General features: G+C 40.9%; 2 protein-coding genes across 9 annotated transcripts in view; one reads left to right on the top strand and one right to left on the bottom strand.

The window, feature by feature from the left end:
* LOC120546718 (disheveled-associated activator of morphogenesis 1-like) overlaps positions 1–13,004 on the top strand; it is a 50,529-nt gene extending 37,525 nt beyond the window's left edge. For 2 of the 4 annotated variants that reach the window (XM_039781854.1, XM_039781855.1), the window contains exons 6-26: positions 25–358; positions 467–577; positions 715–818; positions 1,170–1,236; positions 1,334–1,451; positions 2,819–2,957; positions 3,188–3,246; positions 3,354–3,541; positions 4,288–4,596; positions 4,697–4,804; positions 5,604–5,633; positions 5,984–6,081; positions 6,677–6,761; positions 7,175–7,281; positions 8,066–8,154; positions 8,432–8,600; positions 8,814–8,921; positions 9,322–9,382; positions 9,513–9,644; positions 10,931–11,101; positions 11,529–11,741. In XM_039781854.1, coding sequence (XP_039637788.1) covers positions 25–358; positions 467–577; positions 715–818; positions 1,170–1,236; positions 1,334–1,451; positions 2,819–2,957; positions 3,188–3,246; positions 3,354–3,541; positions 4,288–4,596; positions 4,697–4,804; positions 5,604–5,633; positions 5,984–6,081; positions 6,677–6,761; positions 7,175–7,281; positions 8,066–8,154; positions 8,432–8,600; positions 8,814–8,921; positions 9,322–9,382; positions 9,513–9,644; positions 10,931–11,101; positions 11,529–11,741 — 2,800 coding nt within the window. Of the gene's footprint in view, positions 1–24; positions 359–466; positions 578–714; positions 819–1,169; positions 1,237–1,333; positions 1,452–2,818; positions 2,958–3,187; positions 3,247–3,353; positions 3,542–4,287; positions 4,597–4,696; positions 4,805–5,603; positions 5,634–5,983; positions 6,082–6,676; positions 6,762–7,174; positions 7,282–8,065; positions 8,155–8,431; positions 8,601–8,813; positions 8,922–9,321; positions 9,383–9,512; positions 9,645–10,930; positions 11,102–11,528 lie in introns of all 4 variants that reach the window. The other 2 variants (XM_039781856.1, XM_039781857.1) reach the window with 2 other exon arrangements.
* Positions 13,005–13,641: 637 nt separating this feature from the next.
* On the bottom strand, positions 13,642–17,476 carry LOC120546190 (trans-L-3-hydroxyproline dehydratase). 5 transcript variants are annotated; one of them, XM_039780964.1, is made up of 7 exons: positions 17,177–17,476; positions 16,573–16,635; positions 15,429–15,906; positions 15,177–15,346; positions 14,523–14,645; positions 14,247–14,436; positions 13,642–14,087 (listed from the first exon to the last, which is right to left on the bottom strand). In XM_039780964.1, the coding sequence occupies exons 1-7, from the start codon at positions 17,276–17,278 to the stop codon at positions 13,993–13,995; spliced, it is 1,221 nt and encodes a 406-aa protein (XP_039636898.1). In that variant the 5' UTR covers positions 17,279–17,476; the 3' UTR covers positions 13,642–13,992. The 5 variants fall into 5 exon arrangements, with proteins under 5 accessions (XP_039636898.1, XP_039636899.1, XP_039636900.1 ...); XM_039780965.1 differs by having other exon boundaries at positions 14,299–14,436; positions 17,177–17,293; XM_039780966.1 differs by lacking the exon at positions 16,573–16,635 and having other exon boundaries at positions 17,177–17,308.
* Positions 17,477–18,325: the final 849 nt, after the last annotated feature.

Below are 18,325 nucleotides of genomic sequence, written 5' to 3'. Positions count from 1 at the left end.
TCTCTGTTCCTGCTCTCCTCTCAGGTTCGTGACCCGTTTTATCGACCTGGACGGCCTGACGTGCATCCTAAACTTCCTGAAGACCATGGACTATGAGACCACAGAGTCGCAAATCCACACGTCTCTGATTGGCTGCATCAAAGCTCTAATGAACAACTCGCAGGGCCGCGCCCACGTCCTCTCTCACTCCGAGAGCATCAACATCATCGCTCAGAGCCTGGCCACGGAGAACATTAAGACTAAGGTGGCGGTGTTAGAGATCATGGGCGCCGTGTGTCTGGTGCCCGGTGGACACAAAAAAATCCTGGAGGCCATGCTGCACTACCAACGCTTTGCTTGTGAGAGAACGCGATTTCAGGTGGGTGGGAGCAAGTGGAGTGCACAGTTCTGTTGTAGATAGATAAAGTCATTTAAAAGCAACGTTGTGTGAAGGTCCTAACACCTGTGATTACCTGTCATCCCGCAGACGCTTATAAACGATCTGGACCGGAGTACAGGGCGATACAGAGATGAGGTCAACCTGAAAACAGCCATCATGTCCTTTATAAACGCTGTGCTGAGTCAAGGCGCTGGAGAGGTGAATTATATACATCAGACAGCTTTTATGCTTCCTTTGCCACTATGTCATCATGTCCCTCGGCCAGTCACTCAAGAGACTCTTTAAAACATTGTTTGCATCATTTCTGCTAATTTATGATTTTTTCCCAAATACAGACAAGTTTGGAATTCCGTATCCACCTACGATATGAGTTCCTCATGTTGGGGATCCAACCTGTGATCGATAAGCTACGCTCTCATGAAAACTCTACATTAGACAGGTGAGTTGAAACAGAAAATACATGTACTGTCTCGAGCTTCGAAGGAATGCGCCTGCTCCACAGTGCTAATCAGTGTTCATTAATCAAAAGCTGAACAACATGAAATCAAAGAAAAAAAAAAGCATTAATTTGGAAGAGTTAGATTAAGAGAAAATTTTTCTGAATTTACACATCCATTAAACTTTTTAGTCATGCTTAAAACAACAGCTGATTCTTACAAAGAAAACAGTAAAAACAGTATTCCATCACTACTTTCCAGAGAGATCTTGCTAAGTAAAACCTGAAGTATATAAGTGCATCACATTTGCAGGCTGCCTCTCTAATCCTGTCTTTTTCCTCTCACACTCTCAGGCATTTAGACTACTTTGAGATGCTGCGGAACGAGGATGAGCTGGCTTTGTCAAAACGGTTTGAATCGGTACGGAGAAGAAAAAGACATTATTCTTACATTATTTGTGAATGTAAAATATTTCGCAGGAGATATTCACAGGGCTGTTTCACTTCTTCTCCTCCAGGTACATATAGACACTAAAAGTGCCACCCAAGTTTTTGATCTCATCCGCAAGAAGATGAACCACACTGATGCACACCCGCACTTTATGTCTGTCCTGCATCACTGTCTCCTCATGCCACGTGAGTGTTTCTTTCATAATTTATAACGGGGCTGCAAACTATAAAATGTTTGGACAAATACTGTCACACAAAAATGTGGTTAAAAGCTTGTGAGTTCCTGAAAAAAAAAAAAGAGAATATATATATATATATAATGAACCTTGAATAAATTGAATGGAAGTCTGAATATATTGAATGAATGTCTGACTATATTGAATGAACCTTGAATATATTGAGTGAAAGTCTGAATATATTGAATGAAAGTGAATATATTGAATGAAAGTCCAAATATATTGAATGAAAGTCCGAAAATATTCCCATTAGCGCTAGCTTAATAGCGAAACGTTCAGGTGCACTCCAAACAGTGCAGCTTAGCTGGCTTATTAGCGCCAGCCCATGTGTAAATAATAGCCACTGTGGATGAGAGCGCAGTTGACTGCTGGAAGTCAAAGACATTTTGGCGCTGGTGATTTTCCTTTAGCGCTGGCTAAAACCTCTTGGGGGGGCACCAAAAATCCTCTATGCAAGAAAAAACCCTGAAAAATAATGAGGCTCCAAACAAAGTAGTAGTATTACTCCCACAAAATACACAGTGCATCGGTACCTTCTGGTTTCTGGCCAGAAAGATAAGGATGTTGACTTTGTCAAGATTAGTCAGTCCAGAAATTGGATAAGCACATTCCAAGCTATACTCTACTTACTCAAAGGAGATTGTTGTTCAGCACCCTAAAAAAAATGCATTTCCCATGTCATTTGTCTTGAAAACAAAGAGCCACCAAACGGCCGCAGTATCCTTTTTCTTTAATGCTTACCTTCCATTCTAAGTGGCTTTTTAATGAGACACCCCCCCTCCCCCCAGTCACTTTTCTAAAGCATTTAGAGTATAATTAACACTTCAGCTGCAAAAACGAGTGTTGCGATCATACACAAGAGTTAATAAAGTGCAAGCCTGTGATGGTACTCAAATAGAAAGAGGAATTAAGAGAATATCACAGAATATGATGTGATGCATTGAACATTTTATCCTGGTAAAAAGCAGTAACAGGATGCCTTCCCATAGTAATGCAGCTGTGTGTGTTTAAAAGGTTGTCAAGCTAAATAACAAAACAACAGCAAACTTGTTACACTCCATGATGAATGCAGTCTCACCAATCAGTACCAAATACATCTCACCGTTTTGTTACCTTTAATTATAGTGCCTCTCTTTGGTTTCTCGGTTATGAGCAGTAACAAAGTTATTTTGGAAATCAGTCCTTTGTTTCCTCATAATCAAACAGCCACTGTAGATCCAACTTCAGCCTGTAATTTCTGAGACACTAATAGAGATACTAATCCCAATGGCTGAGGCCAGCAGGCTAATGGGAAACTCTTCCTCCCTCTCTCCTCAGACAAGAGAAGTGGTAACACGGTGCAGTACTGGCTGCTGCTGGATCGGATCGTCCAGCAGATTGTCTTGCAGAATGACAAAGGTCACGACCCCGACGTCACACCACTGGAGAACTTTAACGTGAAGAACGTTGTCCGGATGTGAGTACTCTGATTTCCTCTGAAACTGACTGAATGAGTATATGGAACAGATGACTCGGCTGCCAGACTGAAGAATGTACAACAATGTTGTGTTTCATGAGAAATTTGAAGGCGCATGCTCAACAGTGTTGGCTCAAAAATAGCTTCCCTTTTGTAAGATTAGAGAAAACAATGAATGGAGTTGTTCACTGTATTTAATTATTGTTCATTATGTGTCATTGTTTCTGCAGGCTGGTCAATGAAAATGAGGTCAAACAGTGGAAAGAGCAGGCAGAGAAAATGAGAAAAGGTTTGTAAGACCATACATTACTTTACCTGAAATAGAATAAGTTTGTTAAAATCATGTTTTGAGTGAACTCCTTATGATGAACATATGGCTGCGACTTCCCATCACAGAGCACCACGAGCTGCAGCAGAGGTTTGACAAGAAGGAGCGTGAATGCGATGCAAAGACTCAGGAGAAAGAGGACATGATGCAGACACTCAACAAGATGAAAGAGAAGCTAGAAAAGGAGAGCACAGAGCACAAGAATGTCAAACAGCAAGTGGCCGAACTCACCGTCCGACTGCATGAACTCAGCACCGTACGTTGCCCTACATGTTCCCTGGGTCACTTTATAAGAACCTTAAAATAAAACCGGATTGAATATTATGTTGGATATTGACATCCAGGCATGGTCCAGAGCAAGTTCATATAAGAGGCAAAACAAACTGTGTATAATCATCCCACACAGTGCCCTAGATAAAAAGCAGAATGCAAAAATAGAAACTATTGAACACTTTTATCTCATTGAATATTGGTTTGTTCCTTTATGTTGTTGCTTGCCTGAAATTGCAACACTTTTTACTTACCCTTTATTATTATTGATGTCACCAGAGTACTAGTTACCCAGTCCCATCAATGTAATGATGATGAAATATGTATTAAGAAAGACGCATTCATAAGGAGTTCAAGAAAGGAACTAATAAGCAACTACCTAACAAAACGTAATGCATTAAAAAACATACTGCACAAAAATGTATTGTTGTAAGTACTCGACCCACAAGCACTGGTATTCTAGGACAATGGTTAAAGTTAAAGTTGAACATTTTATAAGAAACAATAATTAGAAATGTGTTTGTTTTTTTTCACATCCCTTTAATCATCTTCTGACCCCTTTGGTTTATGTCCCAGGACATAAAGAAGGGATTTGTACAGAACCAAACAATATTTCATTATTTTAAAGTTGAAATGATAAGGCTGCTGCTATTCTACATGACAAGTATTCTCCTGTCCAGTGTTATCTGTAATATTATTTAAAATCTCCCTGTTGTTTTACTCTCCTTGAAGAGACAGGCAGCTGTCGTTCCTGGAGGTCCTCCCCTCCCCCCCGGTCCCCCCGGTGGTCCTCTGCCTCCCCCACCCCTGCCAGCTTTTGGTGGTATGTGCCCACCTCCCCCACCGCCGCCTGGGGGCATGATGCCTCCTCCACCTCCCCCACCGCCTCCTCCAGGTGGACCCCAACCTCCTACCGGACGACCACCCGTCGGAGGCATCCCTCCCCCACCAGGAGCCCCCCTAGGACCATCTCTTAAGAGGAAGAACATTCCCCAGCCAGCCAATGCGCTCAAGTCCTTCAACTGGGCCAAGTTAGCTGAGGTGAGAATAGTGGAGACACAAAAAGAACTGACTATATAATAATATATTGATGTTTATTTTTAGAAAATGAGATATAAATATGTTATTGTCCTCTGCTCAGAATAAACTGGAGGGCACTGTGTGGATGGAGGTGGACGATGCCAAGGTTTTCAAAATCCTGGATCTGGAGGACATTGAAAAGACCTTCTCAGCCTATCAGAGACAGCAGGTACTGAGGACGATGCAACCATCTCTCCCTTTCTGAATTTAGACTTGGCTTGTGTTGGGATTTTTTACATTTCTCCTGTTTTGCAATTTTTGATTTCTCAAGCAAAGTTGGAGAAGGGAAGAGGTCAGATAATTTACAACACGAACAAGTCAGCCTGAAGTTCTTGTTAGATAGATTTGGGGGTTTTATTAGATGCAAAAATGTCTTGCTTGAATCATCTAAATCTTTTGCTATTTTTGGTTGTGGTTTTGATCATTTTACCATATGTGATTGACAATGCATGAGTGAGCTGCTGAGAATTGACAATTTTTTTCTTCTTGTGACTGCAGTTAATTTAGTTATAAGATATTTATAATTGGTAGTGCCTTTATTAGTTGAACTGAAGAGAATGAGCATGTCTTTCAACAGTTCAAGATGCATGTCCAAGACACATAATGAGATTTACATTTTTTTTTTTTCAATGAATTGACTGGAAGGATCTCTCCACATAAACACAGTGACACAACGTTCAGTAAATTCAGATCCGCAGTTTAAACCTGATTAGTTTAAACAGAAACCTGACAAGATTGATTTTCTTGTGTGCACAGCATGTGAACTATAAGCACGTATTGATCAACTGAACATCCACTCATGTCTCTCTGCTGCTCACTTCATTACTGACGGCTCCATCGTCATCCAAGTGCCGAATGAGCCTTGATTCATTTGCTGTTTGTTTTTTTATGGGCTGCAATCACGTAACTGCTGCTTTACTTATTCTAATGAGTGCTGACATCTTTCCTGCTTCTTGCCTGCATTTTAGGACTTCTTTATGATCAATAACAGCAAACAGGTGAGTGCACTTACAGTACAGTAGATATACAGTCTGGAATTTGTGTCGCTCCTTGTGAATTCAATCAGACTTTATTTATGTTATACGTCATGTCCTATGAAACTTTTTACTTAATGTGTGTCCAACAGAATATACGACCTGTCAGACTGTTGACTCTTTATTTGTGTGTGATGTTTGCATGTACTCATGAATGTGAAGACCTCCGTGTGACTGGATTTTCAGCTCGTTTGGGATTGTAGGGCATGTGTCGTCTCCGTTGTTGTGTGTCTGTGAGTGAATGTAACTAAGATTGATTTGTGCATGTTAAAATAGCCTGTTGCACTCTAACCTCTTTATCACTTTGCTCACAGAAAGAGGCAGAAGACGACACGCTGAGCTCTAAAAAAGTCAAGGAGCTGTCAGTCATTGATGGCCGTCGAGCTCAAAACTGCAACATCCTGCTCTCGCGGTAAGTTTGTGTCAGCATCATAACACTTTATAAAACATTACTGACACAGCACACATTGTGATGGATTTTCTTTCCCATTGTATCTAAAATGTTTTTTTTTTATTTAAATTTGAGGATACGCCCCCTCGAGAAGGACTTAAAAACTTAGATATTAAGAGACTAGGAAAAACTAAACAGAACCATAATGTAGAATCATATACTGTATAATACTATAATAGCATAAAAACACCACGCATAATCAAACAGGGCTCTCCCACAAACCACACCCATTACAGTCCATCTTTATTACACGCATCATCTACAAAAATAATTGCCAGACCAGATAACATTATGTCAATATTACTAAACTACACAAGGTAGAGAAAGAAATACAGATGACAACGAAAAAAATTGAAAACAAGCAAAGATGTCTTGAAGTGGATGTGACGGGGCTTTTTATTTAACAGCTCATCTCTCATTTTCTTTAGAAATTATAGACCCAAAAAAGGTGTTAAGTATGTCTAAGTGAGTATCGTGATTTAAATGTAACTAAAAGCGCTCTGAAATATGAAGGATGGCTAAAGTAATGCACTTACCAATCTGTTTGGTGCTGCAGGCTGAAGCTTTCAAATGAGGAGATGAAGAGAGCCATTCTAACCATGGACGAACAGGAGGACCTTCCCAAAGACATGCTGGAGCAGGTACGCATCAGCAGCAAGTACTGACAGATCAATCCAATGTTATCTCATTTAGTGATTGCACTTTGACGGCTTACTAAAAAACAGCAGTAGAGTAAGTCCATGCCTATCAGCAGCACCTTCAGCATTTAGCACTGTTTTCAGAGCTATTGCTAAAAGTGTATAAGGTAACAAACATCGGCATTTGCTACAACTCTGATAACGCTATATTTTGGTGAGGAAAGATTTTCTTGAGTTTGCAATGGAAATAGACAGTGAGATACAAAAGCATGACAGCAGAGATTTAGTCCTTTTTAGCTACCAGCATATGACAAATACACTTTATTAGACAAACCCTTCCTCTGTATTTAACAGAAACGAATACAGGTGAAAGTTTGAAATGTAAATGAAAGAGTTTTTCTGTTTTGTTCCATCAGCTGTTGAAGTTTGTCCCAGAGAAGAGTGATGTGGATCTTCTGGAGGAGCACAAACATGAGCTCGACCGAATGGCAAAACCGGACCGCTTCCTCTATGAGATGAGCAGGTACCTTACAGTTTTTCTTTCTCATGTGATAGCTTTTTAATTCTGTATTTAACAGATATACTGATATAATACTGACCTCTGACCTGACAGCTCCAGCTCTGTGCAGCACTCTGCAGATCAGATCTGCCGACAAACAATAGCCATTGTTTCCTCTGAGTCAGGGTAGATAAGTGAAATGACACATGGGTTTCTACTTCGTTGGAATAGCTGAATGTGTGAATCACTATTTCTTCATTGTGTTGGTGAATAAATGTAGTCTGTAATGTAATAACAGTAATGTAATAAGTCCTGTCAGATAGAAGGAACAAACTCAGTCAAACTTGTCACAACTCAGCCACTAACTGCAGAAATACATAAAGACCCGCTAAAGAACAGAAAGAACGCTCCTACAGTTTAGACACAATAGAAACGTATTTGTGTTAGTTAAATGCAGAATTATACAGTCAGTTTTTTTGTTTTGAATAATTTACTGCAGTTTGCCAGTTTTTGTCATTGGAGTTTTCTCAGAGTACAGAATGGTTTGGAGGGCAGATGTCACTGTGGTATTCATTAGCTGCAGAGTCAGTGGTTTATAAGCTGAAATGAAAAAACTGCCAAAAATAAGCTTCATTACCACAACTTTATATGTGCCATTTAGTGAGCACACAGGCGGTTTGCTTTATTTTGCTTAAGCACAATGTCCATGTTTGTGGCTTTTGTCTAAATTGTTGGATTTCCCTGTTTATAATTTATTGTTTTAGTCTATTTTTGTTCTCCTCTTACATGCATTTTCCATCCCGTCCAGAATAAACCACTACCAGCAGAGGCTGCAGTCTTTATACTTCAAAAAGAAGTTTGCAGAGAGGATAGCTGAGATCAAACCCAAAGTTGAAGGTGGGAAAAGTTTCATACCTTCATACACCAGGGACATTAACTCAAACATGTTTTTTTTTTTTTTTATAAAGAACTTAACATTACATTTGGATTCTATTTTTTTTTTTTTTTTTTTTAAATAAGAAAAGTATTCTTCATTGAAGCATCTCTGCTAGTCAAAATTCCCATGTCTTGTATTTCTACGTTTTAATATTTGTCAAGCTACCTAGGATTAAAAATCAGCCAGATACCTCTAATGACCTAAAAACGTGTATTTTCTTTTGTTTTTCTGTCTCAGCTCTGACCCGGGCGTCTAAGGAGGTTTTACACAGCAGGAACCTGAAGCAGCTGCTGGAGGTGGTGCTGGCTTTTGGAAACTACATGAACAAGGGTCAGAGGGGGAACGCTTACGGCTTCAAGGTGTCTTCCCTTAACAAGATTGCCGATACCAAATCCAGTATCGACAAGTAAGAACTTTTTTCAATTGTAATATCAAAACAAAAAAGAACTGCATAAAATCTATAGAAATCACATCTGGAACAGGGAATGTGATATAGTTGAAAGTCCGTATGGTCATTTATATCTGAATGCACTTAGAAAGCAATATATTGCACATTTGACACGCTCACTCTCCTTGAAGGTTGGTCCGCCTCAGTGTGCCTCTATGTCTCTGTTTGCAGAAACATCACTCTCCTGCACTACCTGATCACCATCCTGGAGAAGAAATACCCCAAAGTCCTGATGTTCCAGGAGGACCTGCAGAGTCTCTCAGAGGCAGCCAAAGTCAAGTAGGTGGAGCTGTGGAGAACCTGCTGCATGACTTGCGGGGCATTCAGACCCAAAAAAAAACATCCCATTTGTTTGACGTCCTGTTGTGTTCTTAAACACCCCTACAAGGCACAAGTACACTTCATATGTTACAATTACCGTTTTCCGCCATACAATTTATAGAGCTCAATGTTTCCGTCCGCACTTGAAGGCAGCTTTATTTCACAGCGTTTTGTTGTGTCTTCCCCCTGCGGCACCCCCCGCCGCAGCCTAAACGCAATACCCCCATTCCAAATGAATGGAAAGACCTGTGTTTTTGCCTGACCGTCTGACGGACAACGCAGGCTGTCTGAACACGGCCTTACTCTTGTTTGCTTTCCATTTTGTATGAAACCATCACTTTTCTTCCTTTTTTCGCAGCATGACTGAGCTGGAAAAAGATATAGGCAACCTGCGCAGCGGCTTGAAAAGTGTGGAGAGTGTGAGTCACAAAGATCTATGACATAATGCATGCTTATGCATTGGTCCTGCTGTTACACAATGTTTAGTGCAGGCCTATTGTCCTTTCATTTTAACTTCAATTTCCTCTCCTGGATAACATTCACTCGTAGGAGCTGGAATACCAGAAGAGTCGACCGCAGGAGCTGGGCGACAAGTTTGTGTCGGTGGTGAGTCAGTTCATCACTGTGGCCAGCTTCAGCTTCTCTGACGTGGAGGACTCTCTCACCGAGGCCAAGGAACTGGTACGTCATGGCGGCTGAAAACTTGAGTGCGCGTTTACGCAGACCGCACAGCACCACTGTCATTTGTAGACACTGAAAGCTTGCATTCCATTTCCTCTGGGCACAGCTGTTTCTACGTAACTCACTGACATCATCAGTCACCTTTGTAGGAAAGCTAACGGCAGGAGTGAAGTGTTTCAGCTTCCTGGCGCAGCACATCTGACACTTTATTGGTCCACTTGCTCGTTGCCATGTGTGCAGGTCAAGAGAGAACAGGCAGAGGATATTATTTTACACAATTATGTTGGACGTATTTTATTTCATGAATGTTTTTATCAAAAGAAACGCACTGTTACATGTTAGTGCAGGTGGCCCTTATGGAAATTAGAAGCCAACCGAATGAGCCCTTCCTTATTGTTATAGTATAGTACAAAAGCAAGAGGAAACAAACCTGGATTTTGCAGGCATTTCAAAAATGGGCTTTTTACTACCAGAAACCTGAGCGTATTCACCTTTCTAGGGAGTGCTTGACACCCTGAAATAAAATTTATGAGTCTGTCCACATTTAGTGCAGAGTTTTTGCATGGTTTTTCACCCACAGTGCTGTGCTACATTGACCCACTGGTCACATGGCAACCATTAGTTTCTGTAAATCATTTACAGTGTCCCACACTGGTCCTCTGTGTTCATGATTGGGAACCAGAGAACATGCTGACCCTTTAAACAGCTCCATGCATCTGCTTTGTGTGTCTCAGTGCATATGATAAAACTGTTGCAGAATACCAAGATGTAAAGAAAAGAAAGTGACATTTTAGGCATTTTTTGTAACAGAAATCATGTCCCATTGTGAGGAAAGAAAAAAACAATGTATCACATCTGAATGAACTGCAGATTAATAGACTATTGATTTGACTGATTACAAATAATTTAAGTAGGTTAAATGCATCTTTGCCCCGCCTGATAGAGTTTGCGTGTCATGGACAGATCTCTACACATCTTACATGTTCTCAGCATGATCGCACATCTGGATGTTCTCTTTTTTAAGTTACTCTGAAAAACACTAAACTAACACGTTGCCTTAATTTGGGCTCTGGCTCCAGTCTCTGGCCTGAGCTGTAATCAGTAGCCGGTCAGATCTGGGTTAACACGGGCTTCAAAGCCTGACTACTGGTACCCTGCTCTTATTTCAAAGAGCTGAGGATCTAATGAGTCTCCTGTAAAACCGTCAAAGACGGAGTACAACATGGTTCTACTGTGTCCTGCCGTAAATCTAATCCCTGTGTGCCCCCTTCTCTTTGGTCCCACAGTTCCTGAGGGCAGTAAAGCACTTCGGCGAGGACGCCGGTAAGATGCAGCCAGATGAGTTCTTTGGCATCTTTGACCAGTTCCTGCAGTCGTTCGCTGAGGCTCAGCAGGAGAACGAGAACATTCGGAAACGCAAAGAGGAGGAGGAGCGCAGGGCCAAAATGGAAGCTCAGGTGTGTGATCGTTCCCTGTTTCCATAGGATTCTTGACAAAAACAACCACAGTTATACTTATAATATTATACTAACACTTACAGTATTTAAATATGGAGTATAATTAAAATATTATAGGAAAAAAAAACTCAATCTTCCTTTCACAAATGAAAAGTAGTTTTGCCCCTCTAGTCTTTACACGTACAAAGTTTTTGCTTTAAAGAAATAGCTTGACATTTTGGGAAATATATTAGCTTTCTTGCCGAGTGTTGAGAAGATCAATACCACGATGCTACATCTAACTCTTGTTAAGTGGGGAATAAGGAGAATAAGTGTATATCCCAAAAAATGTCAAACTATTTCTTGGATGCAGTGGTTAATGAATTCAGAGGGAATTCTTTTTTAAATATTTTTTTAATACAATAACTTTTTGTTTCTGTGTCACCAGCTGAAAGAGCAGAGGGAGAAGGAGCGAAAGGCCCGGAAAGCGAAGGCCAACGGGGAGGACGACGGCGGCGAGTTTGACGACTTGGTGTCAGCGCTGCGATCAGGCGAGGTCTTCGACAAGGACTTGTCCAAGATGAAACGCAACCGCAAGCGCATCAACAGCCAGACCACCGACGCGAGCAGAGAGCGACCGGTCACGAAGCTCAACTTCTAAGCGGGGTTGAGGTCATCACTCTTGCCTGGCTCGCCCACCTCCTGCTCATCATTAGCTTCCCTCTGGGTCGAACTGACATGCACATTCCTCTGCACCCTCCTCCGTTCCCACCCAGCTCGGCCTTGCATCATCGCTGCAGAGCCACACAACACGTTCAGACCTTTCATCCTGAGATTTTGATGTTAAACGGAGCAGATGCCAAAGGTTGTTCCTAAAGACATAAATCAGATCATTCCCACTGGAGGATCAGTTTGGTCAAATGAAATGTTTAAATAAAAAAAAGTTGTGCAAGAGCAGGATGTTTCCTCCGCTGGGGGAAAGTTTCAAGGTCTAAGAGATGCTCACGCTTGTTTGATAGGAAGCGTTCTGCTGTTTTTGTACGTCAGAATCTATGCACAGAGTGAAACGTGCAGCCTTGATGCTCGATCCAAACAGGAAGAGGATTCCATTAAAAACACAAGGGGCCATTTTGTACGGACTGATTTCATAGATTGAGATGGGCTGCTTTCAGTTGTCCAAGAGAGAATTTTTTGGAGAAAGACTGTATCTGAACTTCCTCTTAACGCTGCTGTTTTCCTGCAGTCAGAACCATCACAGGACTGAGACACTGCGTTGTTAGACAGACGTGGTTTTGACGGCAAGCGACGCAGCTAAGAAGTTTCTTTTCTATTCATCATTATTGACGTGCAGCATTTATATATCTGATCACTGTATGTTTTATTTGAACTTTTTCCCGTTAAGAGCTGGCCTTAACTGTTGTTTTAATTGTTGAGTGGGTACTCTCTAAGGCCTGGGCCTAGTCTGCAATTTCTCAACAAGTGTGGACACTCGTGTCATAGATTACATATATCTATATATACGGTTGCGTGCTTGTTACACATGCACATATAAAGTCATAATTACTATGCTAAATGCCATTAAAACAATACCCAGTGGATGCAATAAACTTGCTTTTCCTGTCTGAAGGGAGTGCCCTCCTTTACGTTTCTATTGAATAGATAAAATATGTTTTCTGTACACTGGCTGGATTTACACTGCAAAAACAAAAGAAAAAAAAACCTGATTTTAAACTATGTGATCCACGTGATGTTTTCATTGTTGTAGAAAACATCACATGTGGACGTGAACTCTTTTGATTTTAATTTGTCCCCTCAGCTGTGTGAATCCATCCAGTGTCAAACACCTCCATTGGACTTTTTATAATTTAAATATTGCCTTCCATTGTACAATGACCTGATGATAATAAATGGGAGAAAACGGTTATGAGTTTTTGTATTCGGCTAATTAGCACATGCACTGGAATTAATTCTTATTCAGCCTTTACGTTGGGTCAAATAGCAATAAGTGGACATAGAAAAAAGGATGGAAGATTTTTTTTTGTGTGTTTGTTTCTTAACCCTCCTGTTGTCCTTGTGTCAAATTTGACCAGTTTTCAAAAGGTTTATCATAAATTTGGGTTTCTTTAAACCAAATTGTCGACAGAAATAACGTGGATGGTTCCATACAATTCTCTTCACAAGTAAAACAAATGATCAGTTCAATACTTTCATTGAATTTGGTGGGGTTTTCAAAAATTTGATAGCATTTTAAGGAAAAAAAATTGATAAAAGAACATTGAAAAAAGTGACAAATGTCGGGAAAAGCAAGAGAAGTGTCGAAAAAAGTTGAAAAAAAAATTTGACCCAGAAAAACTAAAAGTTGCATGGTCGACGGGAAGACAACACAAGGGTGAAGTATTTAACTTCAAAAGGCTCTGATTGCCACCAGGCTCATGGCTCCATCTAGTGGTCGGTAGCTGCTACTGAGCACACTACCCTCCTACATTTAATACAAATCCAAATGACTTTTTAAACCAGATAAGTCCTCATGAATGGTGAATAATTTCACCCACCATGAAATCTAAACAAAATAGTACGTACATTTATTAATGTAATACGACTGAGGTCATCGCGTTGCAAAGGAAAAGTCACAGGCAGCGTACATTTGTCTTGTTTCTAACCTTATGAGTCAGTGGTTGGGCACAGGCCATAATTACAAAGGAAAACCAACAGAAAATGTTGATACAATCTCTTTAACAAAGTTTATTACATATCCAATACTCTTCTTGGAGAGCATAGGGATTTTCTATAGTTTTTTAAGCTATAAACGCAACTTTTTAACTAATGTTTAAAGTACTTTTTATGTACAACCATATTTAATACCACAACCTGTAATTGAGGCTCACTTCAGGAGAAAACCATGAGTCAGCTTGTCATCTGGCTCCTGCACAAAGCGTGAAACTCCGGTGTAAAAAGCTCTGCCGGCAACTTCCACCACGACAGCCTTGAAGTCTCCACACTTTGTCTCCTGAACAGAAACACAAAAGAGAATCACAAACATGTCAACATTAAAACAGAAATTTGTAAGTAGTATTTTTTTTTTTTTTAAACAGATAAACTGTTGTTTTGCCACAGTAGCAGAATCCCAATAACAAAAGTCTCAATTGTCAAAAAAGAATCATGTTACCAGAGTGACTTAGGGCAGAGGGGCGCACACGGGCACTGAAGAAAACTGGTACCTCAACAGCTTTCCCTGTGAACTGGGACTCAGTGGCTCCACTCTGAAACGTCCTGGTCTGGTTCAGCTGGATGAGACCTTTGTGATACTGGAGAGCCACTCGGGCTGTAACACCAGAACCAGTGGGGCTCCGGTCCACCTGAGAACACGTTTAAACCATGTCAAGCCAGGTTTCAGATAGCTCTCCTCCTCAAAGTGTCAAATGACAAGGTGTCCGTAAAGTACCTGTGCTTCAGCAAACACACAGATATTGGCGGTGGGATCGGAGGAGTAATTATCTTTGCCATCTGTGAGGATGGTGCCGTAGAGGAAGGCCAGATCATCACTGGTTGGGTGGTGCAACTTCACCTAGGAGAGAATAACACCAAAAAAATGTGAAATCAACAAAGGCAACGTGGGCAAAGGTATGTGGACAGCCCCTTTTACATATATAGATTTCTGTCTTGGGCTATTTCAGATGTTTTCTCCCAGTTTGGTTTGGAAGAACTAAACTGCACAAAGCCCTAACCTCAATCCTACTGAAAGAACTAACACTAAACTGCAATCCAGGCCTCATCACCCAAAATTATTTCTTACAAAAACTATTTAAATACAACATATACACGCCTTTTAACAGTTTTCTAACTGTAAGATGAATGCAATTTGAAAAATGGGAAAAAGCTTCACCAGACAAACTGCCTATATTGTAAATATAGGGGTGTCCAATCCTAAATAATGCTCTTTATTCCACTTTCTTCATACTGTGTGCCTTCCACAAAACCAACATTATAGATGTTATTGTATTCATTAGTGGCAAATTGTGTATTAGAAAAAAAAATTCTGCATCTGCAGTGAGAATGTATTACTATGTGTAGTAATTTCACACAATAAACTTCTTACCTGACATTTGACAGCATTGGTCACTGCTGTGGCTGCATCTACCAGATCTCGGGTCCTGGACTTGGTCACATCGAGGCCAAACCTCTGGGCGTCTACAAAGGCGTAGAAGGCTCCTCCATAGCTGATGTCAACAGTCACTTCACCAAACCTTTCCACCGTCACCTTCACATCTGGTGAAAAGTAATTTAGTAACTCCTGCGGGATAGAAAAACACCTGAAAACAGTCTGGTTTCTTCAGGGTGAGTGTCCTACCTGTAGCAAATGCAAACGCTGGCACGCTGAGAAACCTCACTCCTCCTGTTTTACCATCAGAGTACTCGACAAACGCCTTCACCAGACCACAGGGACAGTGGATGTTCACTTGGGTCTCTGGTGACTGTGGTTCTTTCACCAGTTTGTAGTCCACAGCGAAGCGCCCCAGTGCGATGACTGCGTGGCCACACATGGTGCTGTACCCCTCGTTGTGCATGAACAGCACCCCCAGATCCGCCTCAGGTACCTCGCTGTCCACAATCAGGGCTCCGTACATGTCGTAGTGTCCCCGCGGCTCGTACATCAGCACCCTCCTGAGGTGATCCAGATGTTCCCGGACATAACGACGTTTGGACAGCACACTGTCACCTTTGACCTCTGGGTAGCCGCTGTGGATGATCCGTAAAGGTTCTCCACCTGTGTGCATGTCAACCACTGAGAGCTCCTCTCCCTCATGAGGTGGAAGCTGCAGTTCCATCTCGGTGCCGATTTAAAAAAATAAATAAAAATAAACAGTTCTTTTACATCATTTTTGTATTGACAATGCTCATTATTGTAGATTATTTGCAAACTATGTCTTCTCACAGGTTTCCAGATTTAAGGACATATACTCAGTTGCCAGTTTATTAGGTACACCTGGCTCAAACTAATGCAGCCAAATACAGCAGTCCTGCAATGAATCCTACTTTCATGAATGTTATAAAGAGCAGTGTGATAATGTACTATAAAAAAGAAAAACATTTCTGAACAATGTGCAGCCGGCTCAGGTTTGTCCATTGTAAGGTTCTTTATTTAAGGAACAAGTCATGACATAAACTAGGGTGATGTCTTCTAAAAAAAAACAAACATGAAAGCACATGAAATCGTTTTAACAGCTTTCTTATTCTTTTAAGAGGAAACTGTATAATGGTTCGAGGTGATGGGTCAATCCGATTTAAGGTGCAGTGGATTTCGGGGAGAGAAGAGAGAGACAAATGGAACTGCTAGCTTAGCTTATTTTAGCAGAGAAGACGCCCTTTCTGATTCTCGTGTGGAGGGGTTACCTGGTCAAAAACAGGCTTTCATGATCTCAAGCATCTTTTTGAGAGGATTACCAAACATGACAGCAGTAGGACAACGCGGTATAATTGGAGCAAATAGCTACCTGAACTGACAGCAAATGGAGGAGAACAGGTAAGTGCCCAGTCGGATGATCACCTGTGTTAAGCTGTGTGGGAAATGTGAAATAGCGCTATATGTCACATTGTTAAATGGTGTAATTGTCTTGTTTTGCATATGTGCAAAGTAGTTGTTATCCCATCATTTTGTCCCACTGGTGTTTGATTTCATCAATAGCTCACAAAAAATAAAGTTTGTATTGTTGCCTATTAGATTTGTAGATGGTGTTTTGCCAGCATTGTAATCAAATTGTACATCTCTCGTTGATGCTTTTTAATCACCATAATTGATGAAACATAATACGTTTTTAAACATCAGTTACGAATTGTATGAGGACAAGGGAAACATGATTTTGAAGGGAACTTCCCGTTATTGGTCAGGAAACTGCATCTGCACGTTCAATCGGTTTAACCTGGATTATTACGAAACCAGTTATCATAAAATAAAGTTTGGCTTTAATAGAAGTGAATGGGTAAAGGACGCGAGTATTTGTAGGACGGAATATGTGACCATGCTCTCCAGTAAAATACTGCAAAAGGCCAGCGCTCATTGAATTAGTACAACTTCAGAGTAGCAGCAATTATATTTACCTGGTTTAGATATTCTCTGATACTATGGGCCAAACTTCTGCAGAACCATAGACAGTATATAAGAAGTGCAGAACTCGTCTTTTTGGTTTTTGTTCTGCGCATGCGTGTTTCAGTTTGCAAAGACACTAAATTAAGTCATTAGTGCCACCTTGTGTTCTGGAGGGCTGCATACTGTATATGCATGAATCCGAATGCCAGGCATTGTTTGCAGACGTCTGAACTTGCTTTAAGAAACTGACAAATATTTATAAGCTACTATTTCCATATCAGCACTGATGATGAGGAAAACGGTCAATGGAAAGGAACAGTTTCTTAATTTTGGAAATGTGAAGACATCCGCTTTGCATAATGCTCCCTGTGCCCACTCATATGGTGCCCACTCCCCATGTTTCCTTTCTGTCTTTACTGTTAAACAAAATAATCTATGAAGAAAAGAAGTAACTTAATATTGAAACTGATTTCAACAACTTTTCACGTTCACAAATACTGCTTGGACTCACTGGATCAACAAAAACACAGTTTTCAATGCTTTAGATTCACATTAAAGCCTCTGAACACCCATAAAGGTGTTTTCGGTTATTCTGGCTGATTAGACTCTTTTCAGGTTGAAGGTGGGCTTTGATGGGAACTTATTAGGTCACAAATTCTTTCTACCAATAAGGATGACAATGGTGTCATTTGTCCCGCCCTAACAGGTGTAACAACACTAACAGTGGACTCAGGAAGATGTCAATCACTCAGTCTAACCACACCCACACAGGAAAAGGTGCTGGAAACGGCCCAATCAGCCACATTAAAGGGGAACTATGCAGTTTTTTTAGCTTAATTTACCTTAACTGAACAGCTTCAGAGTCATTGGAATAGTTATTTGACTTTTTTCGGGTTGAATGGTGGTCGTCTCGCAGCGCCTGTGAGCGGAAAAACTACCCTTGCAACTTTTGGTCGGCAAGCCGCCGGCCTCAGCGCCAGGAAGTATCGCGTGATATCAGGTCTCGCGATTTAACGAATTTCTTCACGGCACTGTACACATACACTCCCCAACCAGGAACCAGCTAGCAACAACAAGGTAGCGATGGAGTTTTTCACACTACTGTCATGGCTGAGCCGGCAAAAAAGAAGCAGAAAGCTAGGAAAGCATTGTTGGAGGAA

The sequence above is a fragment of the Perca fluviatilis genome, chromosome 18 (genome assembly GCF_010015445.1).
Source record: "Perca fluviatilis chromosome 18, GENO_Pfluv_1.0, whole genome shotgun sequence".
Classification (NCBI taxonomy): domain Eukaryota; kingdom Metazoa; phylum Chordata; class Actinopteri; order Perciformes; family Percidae; genus Perca; species Perca fluviatilis.
Note: the sequence above shows the minus strand (reverse complement) of the source record. Positions and strands in the feature narration are given on the sequence as shown.